Source organism: Neophocaena asiaeorientalis, unplaced genomic scaffold (genome assembly GCF_003031525.2).
Source record: "Neophocaena asiaeorientalis asiaeorientalis breed wild unplaced genomic scaffold, Neophocaena_asiaeorientalis_V1.1 scaffold49, whole genome shotgun sequence".
NCBI classification, from domain to species: Eukaryota; Metazoa; Chordata; class Mammalia; order Artiodactyla; family Phocoenidae; genus Neophocaena; species Neophocaena asiaeorientalis.
Genome location: NW_020172456.1, coordinates 6,312,487 through 6,331,162, shown reverse-complemented (window position 1 = coordinate 6,331,162; position 18,676 = coordinate 6,312,487). Strand labels below are relative to the sequence as shown.

At 39.6% G+C, this 18,676-nt stretch overlaps 1 protein-coding gene across 3 annotated transcripts in view; it reads left to right on the top strand.

Moving 5' to 3' along the window:
• PSEN1 (presenilin 1) overlaps window positions 1-18,676 on the top strand; it is an 80,042-nt gene extending 61,366 nt beyond the window's left edge. For all 3 annotated transcript variants that reach the window (XM_024737781.1, XM_024737782.1, XM_024737780.1), the window contains 4 exons: window positions 292-378; window positions 3,313-3,486; window positions 12,887-13,005; window positions 14,389-18,676. In XM_024737781.1, the coding sequence (XP_024593549.1) occupies window positions 292-378; window positions 3,313-3,486; window positions 12,887-13,005; window positions 14,389-14,544 (536 nt within the window). In that variant the 3' untranslated portion in view covers window positions 14,545-18,676. The remainder of the gene's footprint in view (window positions 1-291; window positions 379-3,312; window positions 3,487-12,886; window positions 13,006-14,388) is intronic.

Here is an 18,676-nt window from a genome sequence, read left to right as displayed (position 1 = left end):
CTTCAGCAGTTGTGGCGTGCGGGCTTAGTTGCTCCACAGCATGTGGGATCTTCCTGGACCAGGGCTGGAACGCATGTCTCCTGCATTGGCAGGCGATTCTTAAGCACTGCACCACTAGGGAAGCCCCGTCCCAGTCGTTTTTAATATGCATTTGCTTCTGATTGTTAGGGATTCTTATGGTGACATTAAGAAGATTGGTGATTTGTGTGGAGAAATAACAGCCTGCTCTCTATTCATGTGCTTTCCTTTTGTGTTTCCAGTCCTTACCTGGACTTTTGTCTTTCTCAACAGCAACAATGGTGTGGTTGGTGAATATGGCAGAAGGAGACCCAGAAGCCCAAAGGAAGGTATCCAAAAACTCCAATTATAATGCACAAAGTAGGTGGCTTTTATTTGGTAATTTCCTGGTTTTCACGGTCATTGTCATCTTATGAGTTATGAAGCAATGATTTTTTAACCACTTTCTTTTGAGAATCTCCTGGAAGCTGTGGTAATACCTAGCAAACACAGATAAATATTTGAGTTCACATGCTCCAAACCCAACAATCAGCCAAGGCACCCTAGGTTAAGAATTTCTGCCATTAAATACCATTAATTCCAGTATGGAAAGGTTCAAGTTGAGGCTATGGTTTTAAAAAGGTAGAATAAACACTCTCTTCAAACATATAAAAATGAGAACCTCTTGTCTGACAAGTCCAGAGTAACTGAAGTATAATTTGATTTGAGTTTTGATAATGTTTATGTTGAGAAGATAAAATATTCCAGGTGGACATGACTTTCTGGAGGAGGGTAAGAATGATGACCTAGGATGGGAGATTGAAAGGCCCACTTGTGGATACTACAGAAGATGTTAAGGCAAACACAAGTTAGGAGGAGTTATAATTAGAAAAGTTGAGGAATAACAGCACAATATCAATAGTCAAAAAGGAAGGAAACCTTTTTTTTTAAGAAAAACAAGGACTAACCTTATGAGGAAGCTGACAAACAGAGGCGGAATAAAGGTTGGTCAGAGAAGAGAAAAGGGCCTTAATTGAGTTGCTGTTTGTCAGGAAAGGGAGAGTTTAGGTTTTCTAGAGCCAAGAAAACTGCTGTTCTAGCATTTGGGTAACTGCAAGGAGGACGCTTTCAACTTAGAATTTGCGTATTTGGGACCAAAAGATATTAGGCCCATTCTGCAGTGAGCGAGGCAGCAAAACAGGGTGGCATTAGACCAGCAGTAGACCTAGTAGAGAAGTGGGAAATAGAGGAAACAGTTGCTCCAGGTCTGGTTGTTGTGTTAACCTTGTTAAGCTAAAGAAAATTGAAAGATTAGTTGTCTGTGAGTATACATGTATATATATGTGAGTATGAGTGTCTTTTGGGTACATCAAGATTTTGTTCTTTTGACAAATGTTGATTGAGCACCTAACTGTGTGCCCAGTATTTGTTAGGCACTGGGGATATGGCTCTGAACGAGAGGTCCCATTCCTGTGGAGTTTATAGCCTATTTGGGGAGACACGCATGTTGAACAAATAACTCATTCAGGTTGTGATAAGCACTACAAAGGAGAAGTGTAAGTTGCTATGAAAGTTTATAGTGGAAGAATTTCATTTGTTCTGGAAAGTTAGGAAGGCTTCCCTGGGGAAGTGATAACAGGAGATGGCCAGCCAAAGAGAGGAAGAAGAGCTTTCTAGAAGAGAAAGCACCATGGGCAAGGACCTTGAAGTGAGGAGGAGCTGGGTGAGCTGCAGAGTTCCTCAGTGGGAGTGTGGTGGGCGTTCTTCATTGTGTTGACTCCCCTCACATTGTTTAGCATTCCTGGCCCCTCACCCACTAAATGCCAAGGGTAGCTTCGAGGTTTGCAATAACCAAAAACTCCCCCTCCTAGTTATTTCCAAACATCCCATGGAAGGGAGGTGCTACCCCCAGTTGAAAACCTCTGTGTTATAGGAACTAGAAGTTAGTTTGGAGCAAGGGGGTGTAGGATTCCAAGAGGGATGTCTGTAAAGGAAAAAAGTAATAGAACTCAGAGGTTGCCCGAGTGCACCTAAGATAAAAACATCAAGATACAGCATTATGAGCGTGCTATTTATAATTAATTATGGAGGTAAATACCAAAATAAACAGCTGAAAGGGTTGAAGGTAGGGTGAGGGTCGGGAGTGAGGAGGGATAGGGCAGAGCAGGCACTGATGTTTTTATTTCTAAATCGTGTACTTTTTTGATTTTATAAACTAGCTCAGGGAAGATTCAGGTTTTGTGGAGACCTGGTTAAGAAAACAATGCAAATTAAAAATACAAAATTGCTAGAGCCCCTTTCAGAAAAATGTCCATGCAAGCGAGAGGCCTGAAGTATGCAAGCTTCATTTATTCATAGTAGATGAATAAATATGAACATGTATTAATTTTATAAAAAATAAATGAGAAAAAAGAGTATTATCAACTTCACTTATGTATTTTAATTATTTTTGACGTATGGAAGGTTCTTGAGACAATCATGTTATACTCACAATTTTCAGTCAGACCGAGTCATTATAACAAAATGACTAGCCCATAAAAAAATTCACTCCCTCCTTTCCCATCCTCCCAGCCCCCAATAGTGGTCTACTTGTATAACTTAGTCACTAAAGCCAGTGGTGAGTGCCATCAATCAGTGAGTGCCAGCAGCCCCAGCTGCAAAGATCAGAAGAAATGTTCTCTCACCTGACCAGAAGTCCTGAGGTGTAGGCATTTGCACGGCTGGCTAATTTTATGACTGGATAATTATCAGGGGCCCCAGTTCTTTCCCGTCTTCCTGCTCTGCTACCCTTAGATATGAGCCTGGTCCTCAGCCCTCTGCTCCTCATGGTCACAAGATGACGACTGCAGTGCCAGGCATCATATCCAGATAACACAACATCCAGGGGAGGAAAGGGGCTGTTTGTGTCTCCTTACGTCTCTCTCAAAGAGTGAGAAAACTTTTCCCCAAATTTCCAGCAGGCTTTGTCTCACCACACATTGGCTGGTACCAACCCCACAGCTTTAGAGCTTTCATTGGGAAGAGGAATTGTAGGATGACCACACTTAGCTTGGACTGAACTGGATTTACCACCGGAGTCATGGGTGGGAGGTGGAAACCCAAATAAATCAGTACTCTGCCCTCAGGAAAAAAAGGGAGAAATAGCTGTTGGGGAAGCAACCAGCAGGCACTGAAATAACCCGTGATTTGTGGTTTAAGAGCCAGCTAACCCACCTAGTTACGATGACAGGTAATTACTGTTTCCATGTAATTTTCTTAAAGGTATTAAGAGATTTTTCTAAGTAATACAACTGTGATGTTCACTTTTTCTTGAAGGCACAGAAAGTGAGTCACAAGACCCTGTGACAGAGAGTGATGATGGTGGCTTCAGCGAAGAGTGGGAAGCCCAGAGGGACAGTCGCCTGGGGCCTCATCACTCTACGGCTGAGTCGCGATCTGCTGTACAGGATCTTTCCAGCAGCATCGTGGCCAGTGACGACCCAGAGGAAAGTATGTGCCTTTCTCTACATTGGAAATTCATGGATTCCTTTAGGTGCTGCAGTATCAAACTCTCCCAAAATAAAATGAATCAAAGTGTTACAGTCTAATTCTAAACAGCAGTGCAGCTTTTAGGAGGAAATAATAGTTGGTGCTTTTCTCATAGTTAAATTTGTTAATGGACCAAATTCTGCACCTCAGACTTTTGAAATTATCCCTTTACAGCCTGATCTTTGGCATTGATTTTATAAGGTAAAAAAAAAAAAATTTTAATATTATTCTGATAAGACTTCATGTCTACAAAATTTTCATTAATATATTTCACTCTTGCTGCACAGAGACCTATGGATTTAAATGCTTCATCCTTTTACATTGTTACTGCCCTTTTTCGGCAAGCACTGTATTTTATTAATTTTAAAGAAAATCAAAGGGATTTAGGTTCTCTGCAGAAATGTAAGAGTGTGTTCAGTGTCTAAGGTGTGCTGTCACTGGGATTCAGGTCAGCACTTGGGGCTTCTTAGGATATTAGCCAGTAGAGCCCCCTGGTTAGGGCTCAGTCATCTCTTTACTTATTCTTAGTTAGAGAGGTGATTTACTGAATAAGAAGAGATTAGCACATTTCCCAACTAAGTTACCCTCAATTTTTTCGTTTTCACAAAAGTGAAACGCTTGATTAAAATATTACAGCGAAAATATTAAGTAGTTTCAAAGAAACAGACACCTAGATTCCTTAGCTTCTCTAATCACTATTAATTGTGACCTTGACCTTATCCTTCAGCTTCATCAGAACACTTCTTACAACTCACCATTAGTCTTTTATCTGGGTCAGAACCTGGGCAGATCCATGACTTTGGTGCGGGGCGAGTTTTCCAGATTTTAGAGCCATCTGCAGCCTGCAGCTTTCACACTCTGGGAAACCAGACACAGTTGCCTCCTCTTATGGCCAGCCTTGAGCTTGCGTTTGCTGATGTTTTCTCTGCCTTCAAAGATATCACTGTAATTAGTTGCCTCTTGTCTTCCTTTCCTCTTTTCTCAAAGATGCATACAGCCAAAAGAAAGAAATATAGCTGTTAAGCATAGCTGCAGTGTGATTCTTTCACGACTGCCTTTCCTACTTGAAGATTCTCTCTCCTGATCATCTCTTCATGTCCTTCTCTTCATCTCTTTTTTTTTTTTTTTTTTAAGAAAAACCCAACTGTTGCCCCTTCTAACTTCAGATTAATATTTTCTTTATCTGGGACCAATATAAACTAATAATTGATATTCCTTCCTTATCTTAGCATCCAGAACACACATAACCATATCTGATTGCATTAGTGTGTTAAACCAGAGTTGTTACAGAAAAGTCTCAGTTTACAATAGAATTTGACATGTAAAGGCACATGTGTCTTCCAGAACAACCTTTTAAAAATCAAAAATTAATCAGAAAGCTGAACACTGAGAGTTTATATTTAGAAATGTAAAACATGTTTATTCAACGTGCAGTTGGTCTTCTAGTGAATTTCAAACTACACTTCTTCCAAACTTCATGCCAATAGCAAGCCTCAGTGTACTACTGATAGATTTAAAATTTATCAGAGTAGTGAAATTAACCTGTTGTTTCCAGGAGTAGAAATTTAACTCATAGAGGTTCTTTTTCTATAACCTCAAGGGAAGAGTGGGAGATGGATTTTGTTATTTTCTTCAAGTGGAGGAAGAGGTTTTAGTAGTTAAAACACAAAATAATAAATTTCAGGAAGTTTTTTATATGTTTCTGTTTATTAAAAAGATAGTAGGAAATATTCATTATTTTATTATGTTATAGTTACATTTAAGCTAGGCATATATTCTGCTAGATGTCCTGTAGCGAAATCTTACAATTAAAGTAAATATTCACCATCATTTATTATTTTTACCATGTCTTACATTTGGTAGACCTGCAAATGCCCCTTTTAATACGAAAGGAACTCCATCATTACTTAAAATTATTTTTCAGAGTGGGCAAAACAAAGCAAAACAATAGGAGACCTAGACAGCAGTAAAGCAACTAGCATCCAATCTCAGCATTAGCACTTGGCAGTGGAATACTGATAATACTTATGTCTAACTTAAGCAGTTTCCATTGCTGTGATTTTAGTTGTTTGGCCATGGCATATCTTTACTGAATAAATCCAAGAAGCTGTTTAAAGAAAACATATTCCCGAGCAACATGATTTTTCTTAGGTTTTATATTATGGAATATAACTTGTTGCTTCAGTAAGTGCCTAAAGAAAAAAAATTGATGGTTACTTCTTTGTTTCCTGACTCTTTTAATTTTGCTAATAAAATACATCTATATTTCTCTCACCATTAAAATGAATTCTGTAGAATATAACTAGCATTTGCCATAATATTGTTATTATTTAAACAAACATAAGCCTTTAAATGAAAATGTGAGGCTATAATTTTAAGCTTGATTTGGTACATTATTTTTGTTTATTTTTTGATACCTCTGTTGAGACATAATTCACATACTATACAGTTCACCCATTTAAAGTGGTGACATTAGTATATTCACAGAATTGTTCAACCATCACCACAATTGATTTTAGAACATTTTCAACACCCCATAAAGAAACCCCATACTCCTTAACATCACCTCTTCAATCCCTCTCATTCCCCGCCATTTAAAGTGGACAATGCAATGGTTTTTGTTAATATATTTATTTATTTATTTATTTATTTATTTATTTATGGCTGTGTTGGATCTTTATTGCTGTGTGCGGGCTTCCTCTAGTTGCGGCGAGAAGGGGTGCACAGGCTTCTCATTGCAGTGGCTTCTCTTGTTGCGGAGCACAGGCTCTAGGTGCGTGGGCTCAGTAGTTGTGGCACACGGGCTCAGTAGTTGTAGCTCATGGGCTCTAGAGCTCAGGCTCAGCAGTTGTGGCGCACAGGGCTTAGTTGCTGCGTGGTATGTGGGATCTTCCTGGACCAGGGCTTGAACCTGTGTCCCCTGCACTGGCAAGCGTATTCTTAACCACTGCGCCACTGGGGAAGTCCGCGATGGTTTTTATTATAGTTGTGCAACCATCACCACATGCTAATGTTAGAATATGTTCATTACCTCAGAAAGAAACCCTGTACCCATTACCCCTATTCCCCCCAGCACCAGCAAATATACTATCATAATAGATTTGCCTCTTCTGGACATTTCATATAAATGGAATCATACACTATATGGTTCTTTGTACTGATTTCTTTCATATAGCATTATGTTTTCAGGTTTTTTCTATGTTGTAACATGTATTAGCATTTCGTTTCTTTTTATAGCCAAATAATATTCCATTGTACGGATATGTCACATTTGTCATCCATTCATCAGTTAATGGGCATCTAGATTGTTTCCATTTTGAGCTATTATGCATAGTGTTGTGTGAACATTCATGTACACATCTGTGTGGACACATGGTTTTATTTCTCTTAGGTATATACCTACAAGTAGAATTACTGAGTCATATGGTAACTCTATGTTTAACATTTTGAGGAGCTACCAGACTGTTCTCCAAAGTGTCTGCACCATTTTACATTCCCCACAGCAGTGTATGAATGTTCCAATAAGCGTATTCTTAACCACTGCGCCACTGGGGAAGTCCGCGATGGTTTTTATTATAGTTGTGCAACCATCACCACATGCTAATGTTAGAATATGTTCATTACCTCAGAAAGAAACCCTGTACCCATTACCCCTATTCCCCCCAGCACCAGCAAATATACTATCATAATAGATTTGCCTCTTCTGGACATTTCATATAAATGGAATCATACACTATATGGTTCTTTGTACTGATTTCTTTCATATAGCATTATGTTTTCAGGTTTTTTCTATGTTGTAACATGTATTAGCATTTCGTTTCTTTTTATAGCCAAATAATATTCCATTGTACGGATATGTCACATTTGTCATCCATTCATCAGTTAATGGGCATCTAGATTGTTTCCATTTTGAGCTATTATGCATAGTGTTGTGTGAAGATTCATGTACACATCTGTGTGGACACATGGTTTTATTTCTCTTAGGTATATACCTACAAGTAGAATTACTGAGTCATATGGTAACTCTATGTTTAACATTTTGAGGAACTACCAGACTGTTTTCCAAAGTGTTTGCACCATTTTACATTCCCCGCAGCAGTGTATGAATGTTCCAGTTTTTTCACAGCCTCACCAACACTTGTTATTATTTGTCTTTTTGATTATAATCATTCCTAGTGGGTGTAAAGTGGTATGTCATCAGGGTTTTGATTTGCATTCTTCTGATGGCTAATAATGTTGAGTATCTTTTTGTGTGCTTATTGGCCATTTGTATATTTTTTTGGAGAACTGTCTATTCAGATCCATTGCCCATTTTGGGGGTCCTTTTTTATTACTGAGTTGTAATAGTTTTTTATGTATTCTCTAGACACAAGTCTCTTATCAGAGAAATGCAAAATTCTTCTTCAGCATTATTTTTAAAAATTCATTTCTATAGCATTTTTTTTCTGAACAACTTAGTTTCTTTCAGTTAGTTTCTTTTTTTTTAATTTATTTATTTTATTTATTTATTTCTGGCTGCGATGGGTCTTCGTCGCTGTGAGTGCTCTTTCTCTAGTCGCGCAGAGCGGGTGATACTGTTCGTTGCCGTGTGCGGGCTTCTCATTGCAGTGGCTTCTCTTGTTGCGGAGCACAGGCTCTAGAGCACAGGCTCAGTAGTTGTGGCGCACGGGCTTAGTTGCTCCACGGCATGTGGGACCTTCCCGGACCAGGGCTCGAATCCGTGTCCCCTGCATTGGCAGGCAGATTCTTAACCACTGCATCACCAGGGAAGTCCTTAGTTATTTTCTTATAGTACTTACTATTTGGAATCAAAAGTATTTCTAAGACTGTCATTTGTTTAGCCTCTGTGTGTGCCAAGAACTTTTCCTGTCCTATTTTTAACGCTGATACCAACCTTGTGAAATAGCTCTGTAATCCCCATCTTGTAGCTGAAGAATTTGAGGATTAAAGAAGTTAGTAAACTTGCCCTGGATCACACTAGTACCTAAACAGTAGAGTTGGACTCTTCTCCACAACTGAAACTGGTGATAATATTCATCAGTCTGGGAAGGTTAGCAAGTTAAAGGATAACTGACCATGTAATTCATAGCATCAGATTTCAGGGTTGTATGTTTATTTTTTCCACTATGGAAGACGTTGCTCTGGCTTCCACGATTTAAAAAGAACAATGGTTTCTCAGTAAGATCTTTTATTTTTATTTTTTTTTATTTTTGGCTGGGTTGGGCCTTCGTTGCTGTGCGTGGGCTTTCTCTACTTGTGGCGAGCAGGGGCTACTCTTCGTTGTGGTGCGCGGGCTTCTCTTGTTGCAGAGCACGGGCTCTAGGCACACGGGCTTCAGTAGCTGTGGCATGTGGGCTCAGTAGTTGTGGTGCATGGGCTTAGTTGCTCTGTGTCATGTGCCATCTTCTTGGACCAGGGAAGAAGATCGAACCCGTGACCTCTGCTTTGGCAGGCGGATTCTTAACCACTGCGCCACCAGGGAAATCCCTCTCAGTAAGATCTTATTGATCAGAACTCTGCCCCTTTCTCCCGCAGACTCTGCTTCTCAAGGCCCTCAACACCTATCTTCCAGAAGTAGTTTCTGTAACTCAGGCAACAAAACTTTAAGATCAGGATCACACTTCAGTTAGGAATAGTTACATAACAACCAGAAAGGTAAAAGCCAATAGTAAAGCTTAATGGGTTACTGTTGAGCCCCAAGTCAAAGCATATTTTATTTATTTATTTTTTAAAAAACAGTACGTGTTCATTGTGGAACTTTTTTTTGGGATCTTCCCAGACCGGGGCACGAACCCGTGTCCCCTGCATCGGCAGGCAGACTCTCAACCCCTGCGCCACCAGGGAAGCCCCAAAGCATATTTTTAAATACATAGTTTTGTTTATCATTTTGAAAAGAACTTGAAAAGTTAAAAATAATGTTTGACAACAGAAAACCTAGGGCCTTTGCATTTCTGTGTATGTTTTAGGATCAGCTTGTCAATTTCTACAAGCTGATCCTAAAATTTTTTGGAAGTGTATAGAACTTAGAATACCCAAAACAATTTTGAAAGAGAAGAAAAAAGTTGGTGGACTTAAGCTATCTGATTTCAAAACTTACTCTAAAGTCATAGTAATCAAGGACAGACATATAAATCAAAGAAACAGAACTGAGAGTCCAGAAGTAAAGCCTTATATTTATGATCAATAATTTTTTACAAAGGTGCTAAAATAATTCAATGCCAAAAGGATATAATCTTTTCAACAAATGGTGCTGGGACAATTGAATATCCACATGCAAAAGAATGAATGGAAACCCCTGTCTCAGCCTATCCATCATGCACACAATCCCAAATTAACCCCAAGTTGGTCATAAACTGAAATGTAAGTGGTAAAACTCTAAAACTTCTAGAAGAAAACGTAGGAGAAAAACTTCATGACCTTGGGCTGGGCAAAGAGTTCCTTAATATAACAGTGATACATAGAAGAAAAAATTGATAGGTTGGACTTCGTCAAAATTGAAAACTTTCACACTTCAAAAGATACCATTAAGAGAAGAAGTATTTAGGGAATTCCCTGGCAGTTCAGTGGTTAGAACAACACGCTTTCACTGCCAGGGGCACCGGTTTGATCCCTGGTTGGGGAACTAAGATCCCACAAGCCACACAGAGAGACCAAAAGAAAAAAAAAGAGAGAGAGAGAAGAGGTATTTATATACCCGTGTTCATAGCACTGTTCACAATAGCCATGAGATGGAAGCAACCTAAGTGTCCACTGGCTGATGAATGGATAGACAAAATGTGGTGCTTACATACAATGGGATATTATTCAGCTTTAAAAAGGAAGGAAAATCCAATACATGCTGCGGCATGGATGAGCCAGGACATTATCCTAAGTGAAATAAGCCAGTCACAGTAAGACAAATACTGTATGATTCCACTTAAATGAAGTACCTGGAGTAGTCAGACTCAGAGATGGAGAGTGGAATGGTGGTTTCCAGGGGCTGGAGGGAGAGAGGAAGGAGGAGTTACTGTTTCATGGGTACAGAGGTTCAGTTTTGCAAGATGAAAAGAGTTCCGTGGATGGATGGTGGTGATGGTAGCACAACAATATGAATGTACTTAATGCCATTGAACTGTGTATTTTACCACAATTAAAAAAAAAAAAAGATACCATTAAGAAAAGGAAAAGGAGCCAGAAACTGACAGAAAATATTTGCAAATCCTGTTAAAGGATTTATAGTTAGGGTATACAGAGAATGCTTACAACTCAGTAATAGGAAGATAACCTAATTGAAAAATAAGGTAACACTTTGGGTAGATATTTCCCCAAAGGAGAGATATAATGGCTAATAAAGCACATGAAAAGATACTCAACATCATGAATCAGAATGGCTATAATCAAAAAGACAGCAATGCCAAGTGCTGGTGAGGACTGAAGAAGCTGGAACCCTTGTGCACTGCTGGTGGGAATGTACTGGTACAGCCAGTATGGAAAACAGTTTGGCAGTTTCTCAAAAGGCTAAACATAAACCTACCATATAACCCAACAGTTCCACTCCTAGGGATCTACCCCATGGAAATGAAAGCAGTCTGCCCACACAAAGAGTGTGCACTGATGTTCATAGCAGCATTATTCATAATAGCCCCAAACTGAAAATAATCTAAATGTCCATCAACTGGTAAATGGATAAACAAAATATAGTATATCCATACAATGAAAAACTATTCACCAGTGAAAAGCAACAAACTACAGACACATGCAGTGTCATGGATAAACCTAAAAAATGTTATGTTAATACAGATGGCCAACAGGCATATGAAAAGATGCTCAACATCACTAATCATTAGAGAAATGCAAATCAAAACTACAATGAGATATCACCTCACACCGGTCAGAATGACCATTATCAAAAAGTCTACAAATAATAAATGCTGGAGAGGGTGTGGAGAAAAGGGAACCCTCCTACACTGTTGGTGGGAATGTAAATTGGTGCAAGCCACTATGGAGAACAGTATGGAGGTTCCTTAAAAAACTAAAAATAGAGTTACCATAGGATCCTGCAACCTCACCCCTGGGCATATATCTGGAAAAGACGAAGACTCTAATTCAAAAAGATACATGCACCCCAGTGTTCATAGCAGCAATATTTACAATAGCTAAGACATGGAAGCAATCTAAATGTCCATTGACAGGAGAATGGATAAAGAAGATGTGGTACATATACACAATGGAATATTACTCAGCCATATAAAAGAATGAAATAATGCCATTTGCAGCAACATGGATGGACCTAGAGATTATCAGGCAGAGGGAAGTAAATCAGACAGAGAAAGACAAATATCATATGATACCACTTATATGTGGAATCTAAAATATGATACAAATGAACTTACATACAAAACAGAAATAGACTCCCAGGCATAGAAAACAAACTTATGGTTACCAAAGGGGAAAGTGTGGGGCAGGGGGGATAATTTAGAAGTTTGGGATTAACAGATATACAGTACTATATTTAAAGTAGATAAACAACAAGGACCTACTGTGTAGCACAGGGAGCTATTTTCAATATCTTGTAATAACCTATAATGGAAAAGAATGTGTAAAAAAAAAAAAATATATATATATATATACATATATATCTGAATCACTTCGTTGTACACCTGGAACTAACACAACATTGTATGTCAACTATACTTCAATTTTTAAAAATTACGTTAAATGAAAGAAGCCAGTCACAAAAGACTTAATATTGTATGAGTCCCTTTCTGTGCAGTGTCTAGAAAAGGCAGATTTATAGAGTTAGAAAGCAGATCAGTGGTTGCTTAAGGCCTGGGAGGGGAGTGGAGAGTAACTGTAAGTGAACACAAGGTATCTTAATTGGGGTGATGGAAATATGGTGGATTGTGGTGATGGTTGCACAATTTTTTCAGTCATTGAATTGTACATTTTACAGTGGGTGCATTTTATGCAATAAATTATACCTCAGTAAAGCTGTTTTTCAAAAAAAAGGAGATGATACCTATCTCATACGGGTTCTTGTGAGGATTTATTAGAACAAGTGCAGGTATAAACCAGGCATTCAGTAGATGACAATTACTATTTATTGTTATTATTTTTGCTATATAACAGCAGCATCTACTGTTAAGACACCAGAGTTAGCCACATAACATCTGAACCTCCTGTTATAGTAAACCAAAAAAGAAAGGGAAAACGTAGCTAAAGCCTAATTTTGTATGATATCATTTACTGACTTCTCATTCAGCATAGGATGGGGAGCGGGGGGCAGTGACAGTTTTGCATTGTGAAGTCATAGCAAAGAGTGACAAACTTTCTTTTTCTTAAGAGTGACAAACTTTATATTTTTATAATCTTTCCTTTTTAGGGGGAGTAAAACTTGGATTAGGAGATTTCATTTTCTACAGTGTTCTGGTTGGTAAAGCTTCTGCAACAGCCAGTGGAGACTGGAACACAACCATAGCCTGTTTTGTAGCCATATTAATTGTAAGTATACACGGATTAAAAACGTGTCAGAACTCATCTCAAAATTCTGATTAAAAGGCGGTCCTTTTAACCCCAGCTAGGCTGAGTGTTCCAATCACCTGGGGAACTTTTTAAAAAACACAAATAATTGGACCTCACCTGAGTAATTCTCTACCTGGCCACACATTAATATCACCTGGGAGCTTTTAAAACTGTGGGTCTCTACCCTGAGATATTAGTGGGCTGGCCAAAAAGTTCGTTCAGGCTTCTCCATAAGATGTTATGGAAAACCGAAATGAAGTTTTTGGCCAACCGAATATTTAATTTGTTTTAATTGTGTGTTTTTTTAAAAGTTCCCCAGGAAATTCTGGTAAGTACCTCCGAGCAGGAACCATTGCTTCAAGCCCAGCAGCATAGATAATGTAAGGAATTAGATCAGTCTTAAAGGGGTAAGCAGATCCTCACTTAGTAGGCATTTGGTGGTGGTATTGTGTTTAAGGCCACGACCTGCAGCAGTGCCCTTTGGGCGGTAAGTAGGAGGCAAGAAAAGCTAGCTCAGTGCACGATCACACATAGATTTCGCTCATGGTGCTACAATGTGAGCCTGAAGCTTTCAAGACAATGATTTAAGTAAATGACTCATATTTCTTATTGCTATTTTTGCTAAAGATGTGATATCTTTGATATATGTGAGTGAAGTCGGATGAGAGGTTAGACGAGAGCCTTTACTTATGCATTTATTTCATGATTACACTTGTGATTTATCTTGATCATACGACCAGTTAGAATTTTCATTTATTTCTCTTTTGAGGTTAGTTTTCTGGATGTGTTGAAGCTTTTAAGAAGAAAATTACTTACTTTGGATAAACCTTATATGCAGCTCACCCTCCAGACTTTATAGTTAATGTCTCAGTAACTAGGATAAAAAATGGGGTGTATTATATAGCTGCTCTGTGTTTATAAGAAAACAGTATACACTTTATAAACAAACTTTTATTGGTTTATTCCATGAGCACCTTTTTGCCCCCAGACAGCATAACGAATGTTCTTCACCTCTGGGATTTTTAGCTAGCCAAACTAAACCTACAGTATCCAACCGAGTAGTTTAGATAGAAATTTCAGTATTGTTTATTTGTTTTCAAAAATAATTTTACTTATTTTCAGATTCTATTCCCTATCTAGAATTAGGGATGAAATATCAACAATGTATGGATAATGATCTCTGTTACAAAGGAAGATAAATGTTGTTTCCAGATTTAATGAAAAAATTTTGTTCTAAAAGTTAATGTCAAAGGATTGTGTTGAATTAACTAAATTAAAACTGAGACTTGTGATTGAGTTGATTTGCACAAAATACTTGCATAATTATGTCTGGGTTTGTGTCTTTTCCCGTCTTCTCCACAGGGTTTGTGCCTTACATTATTGCTCCTCGCCATTTTCAAGAAAGCATTGCCAGCTCTTCCAATCTCTATCACCTTTGGGCTTGTTTTCTACTTTGCCACAGATTATCTTGTGCAACCCTTTATGGACCAATTAGCATTCCATCAGTTTTATATCTAGCATATTTGCAGTTAGAATCTCATGGATTTTTCTCCTTTGACTATAATAAATCTGGGGAGGACAAAGGTGATTTTCCTGTGTCCACATCTAACAAAGTCAAGATTCCCAGCTGGACTTTTTGCAGCTTCCTTCCAAGTCTTCCTGACCACCTGCACTATTGGGCTTTGGAAGGAGATGTCTACAGAAAATGGTTTTGAACATGTCATTGTGGTGGACCGAGTCCCTCAGTGCAGAAACTGCCAGATCTGAGGGACAAGAACAAGGCAAAGTGATGAGCCAGAAAGTTGCTGTGCTCCCACCAGCAGGTTGACCTTTGGTCACAGGTGGATTTTACCAACGCTGCAGACTCTCAGGACTACCATTACCAAGAGGTTAACTGAAATGGTTTAAACCAAACAGGACTCTTCATCTTAAACTACATGTTGAAAGTCAACCTAATAAATCTGTATTGAATTCTGAACCTTTTCGTGAGATACTGTAAGGAGAGCAGGCACCAGAGCAAAATGGAAAGATGGAAAGGGGCTCAAACTTTCAGATTTTTTGCTGCAGACTTAGCATTTTTAAATAAGACTCTTTTTCACCTGAGGTGTAGGTTGATTTTGACACTTGTTCTCAAGCACTGAAGCTCATTACCATGTATGGCTGCCATTTCTTCCCAAGGCCAGTCTGAACTTTTTTGAGGTTGCTTTATCTTAAAAGTCTTAACCTCAGGTTCCAAATGCAGTCATTTATTTCTGGAAAGAGTGGAACTATAACTCAACAATTCCCTATTACCCTTAGGTAAATTCTGGATTTTCCACCAAATTCCTAACTTTTAGGCATACTTGTAGGTTCACTTGCCCCCAGGTCCCTCCCTCCTTCCGTCTCTCTCCCGGTACTCCCCTCACAAGCACTTCTCCTATACAGCGAATAAGACAGCTCTGTTGTGGAAGCAGATGATCCAGTTGTTCTAGGATTTTGCTCTGTGTGTGGTGCAAAGAATGTGTCATGAGTCAATGCTACCAGCCTTGCTTTCGTACTTTCTTAAATAGCAAATGCAATGTGCCCAAAGACGGTAGGATTAAAGAAGAGTAAGATGGCTGGTGAAGCACTTTCTGTCCTGGTTTGTCTTTTCTTTTTAACTACAACCCATTGTCTCTTGACAGTAGGTCAGAATTTGAACAAATAGCCAAAAGCTGGTGGTTTATAAAGTTTATGAGTCAGTTGTATCAGTACAAAGCTTGGAGATAGCTGTTACTTCACTTGGTGAGCTGTGGGAGAACCAAGGGTCAGGGGGAGAACCAGCGGCCAAGAGGGGAGAGGAGGGGCCTCCAACAGCCAATGGGACAAGATGAGCTCACGGCCTGGCCTGGGAAGGAGGGGATCCGAGTGATTCCTCAAGAACCTCACAGTGGGTGTTTTGTGTTTTCCCTTCCACGTTACCTTTCGTTTCAACGTACCTTTGTGAGAATTGGGCTGCAGAGCTCAGGCCCTGTGCAGTTCAGCTGCGCCAATGCACTTGAACGGAGCCTCCGCCTGCGAGCACACGGCACCTCTGGGTGAAGCTTTGCCGGGGAACACCCCCTCTTCTACCACGGACAGCCCTCAGCCATGGTGATCAGACTCTAGGCATCTGTGAGAAACTTAGTTTCTCCTTGTGGCTGAAGAGAGGCCAGCTTTCCCTCTGTTCCCTGCTGCTGTCTCCCCAGCCATCATTTGATCTGGTTTGGGGTTCTCCTTGGAGTTTAGAGTATTTGTTTTCTGTCATGGAATATTTCTTATAAGAAACTAACTTTAGGAGTAATGTGCTGGTACTAACCTGTGTGTAAAAACTGGCTCCTCTTAGGCCCTTTTTCCCAAGATTTTCTTTTTCTCCTCAGATATGTGACAGTGTGGGTATTATCTTCCAGGAAGACATGAAGTTCAACAGTTACCACAAAGCCACCTGAACACTAATGTGTGATTTGAAGATTTGAAGCAGTCTTGAAGGGAGCTCTGACCTAGAGTAGTTTATTTGTGTGAGGATCCCAAACAGGCTGTCTCTTTCATGAACGGTTTATCTCTGAAGAGGGTGTGTGGTGTGTGTGATTGTGTTCAAATCCATCCTTTGTATTGCTGTCCTATGTAGAAAGATTGCCGTAGACCTGTCACTTTCTGCAAGATGGAACCACATTTCAGCATAGAGAGAATACATCTTATTTCTTTAAAGCACCGGTCTCAGATGCAGACTTTTCCTTTGAACCTCCTTAGAGTCAATTCAGTTGTTTCTGAAATATCAAAATGCTAGTCTTCCACCATGAAAAATAGATTGTCACCAGAGAAAACAGCAATTCCACTGAGCATGCACCCCCGCCCGGGGCAAGGGGTGGCCGTGGAACCAGACAGAACAAATGGTAAAACCTGACCAGCCCAGCTGACCTGCTTAATAAAAAGGGGAGGACAGTAGGAAGAAGGGCGACCACTGATGTCTGTGTCTGACTGGCCTACAGAAGAATAGAGAGTGTTTACATACAGAATGTTGCCACAAACTAGCCTATGGAAATACCAACCATATTTGGAGGATTTGTAGAGGATTTTTTTTCAAAGAGGAAGGGATCGCTTCTCTGTTTTTGATTCTCACCAGGTTAGTGTGTGGTCCTCAGATCACAGCTCTCACTGTAAATAACTCTCTTGATCAGAAAAAGGAGAAGCTTTCTGAGCAACTTGAAAGAAAATCATAAGTGAACAATTTATTGATTTCACTACAGAAGCAACAACTGACGAGGTGGTGTTTTTACTTTTAAACTCACGGATCCCCATTTTTCAAAGTGTCCCTTGATTTTAAAAACCCTCCTTCCATAACAGATGCCCAAACAAATAATATGTTTAGTACTTGCCCTTTACTTGGCCTCAACAAGCTTTTATATATGTAGTCTTGATCGTATTTTGTAAAATGTGAGACAGAACTACCACATAAAATCTTCCAGGGTCAGACATCTCAAGGAAGCCTCTGATCCTGACCCCCAGTGCCTGGCCTTGCGTATTTGCCCATTCATGATCTAGCCCTGAAGAAAATGAGCTCAGAAACCACGATGAAAAATTTTGTTCAATGTCTTCTGTGTTGCTGGCATGGTGCTGGAGTCTAAGGATGCAAAAATGAGTAAGATGTAACCTCAGACTGTAGCTGTAGTCTCTTGTTTTCTGGTAAATACCAGCTTTAACTTCTCTAAGATATTAGCTACCTGTCAATAACCCCTTTTCATGGTAACTGTTATTGAGGGCTTATAAAATTGATGTTATGGTGACTTGAGTCTTCCAGAAATCAATCCTTCCAGTAAAGTACTCCTTTTTCTCTAGATTTGCGTTTGTCTTTCTCCTCAACTCCAAGAGGATCCTGAACGCTGAGTTTGGGAAGAGACTTGAAAACTGGATGTTTGGTTTTGCCCTGGGATGAAATAATATCATCATAAATTTGAGCCAGGAAGTGACCCTTGTGATCTTCTTGCCTCATTTTAAATTCCCCAGACACGGGAGATTAAAAGCAGTGGTTTCAGCTCTTCACAACCCTCATTGAAGCTGCAGAGCAGGGTGTCCCAGCAAGGCCACCATCACGCTCACATCCCAAATCATCTGGATAGCATCATTGGAACAGTCCTCTCCTCTGGCAAGAAACACTTCAGATCTGTGCATTAAAGATCAGCCTGGTGCTGAAGTGAACTCCCTTCTTGAATGTCTAAGCTGTTTCCCAGGGCCTCGGACAGCTTCAGCGTTGCCCCGAGGAAGTAGTTGAGTCCACCCTGGGCCCTGGAATCTGGTGTTAGCACTTCAGCCTGGTCTGTGTAGCAGGAAGGACTTCCCAGAAAGCAATTTTCCTTTTAAAATAAGTAAGTGTTGCAACAGGACAGTTTACAAGTCAACTATCGGAACTGAGTACAGGACTGTCGTGTTTATGGTGCTATCAAGGTGCTGGGGTGTGGGTTTCAGTGGGATCATTTACCCTCACGTGTTCATTGTCTGGCTTTTGCTTCTACAGACACTGATTTGTACACGATTCAGACAGACTGTGAATACATCTTTTTTAAATACCTTTCAAATTCTTGGTAAGATATAATTTTGATAGATGAGTGCAGATTTTCCTGTTTTTTGTCAAATTAATAAAGACCGCATGACTCCA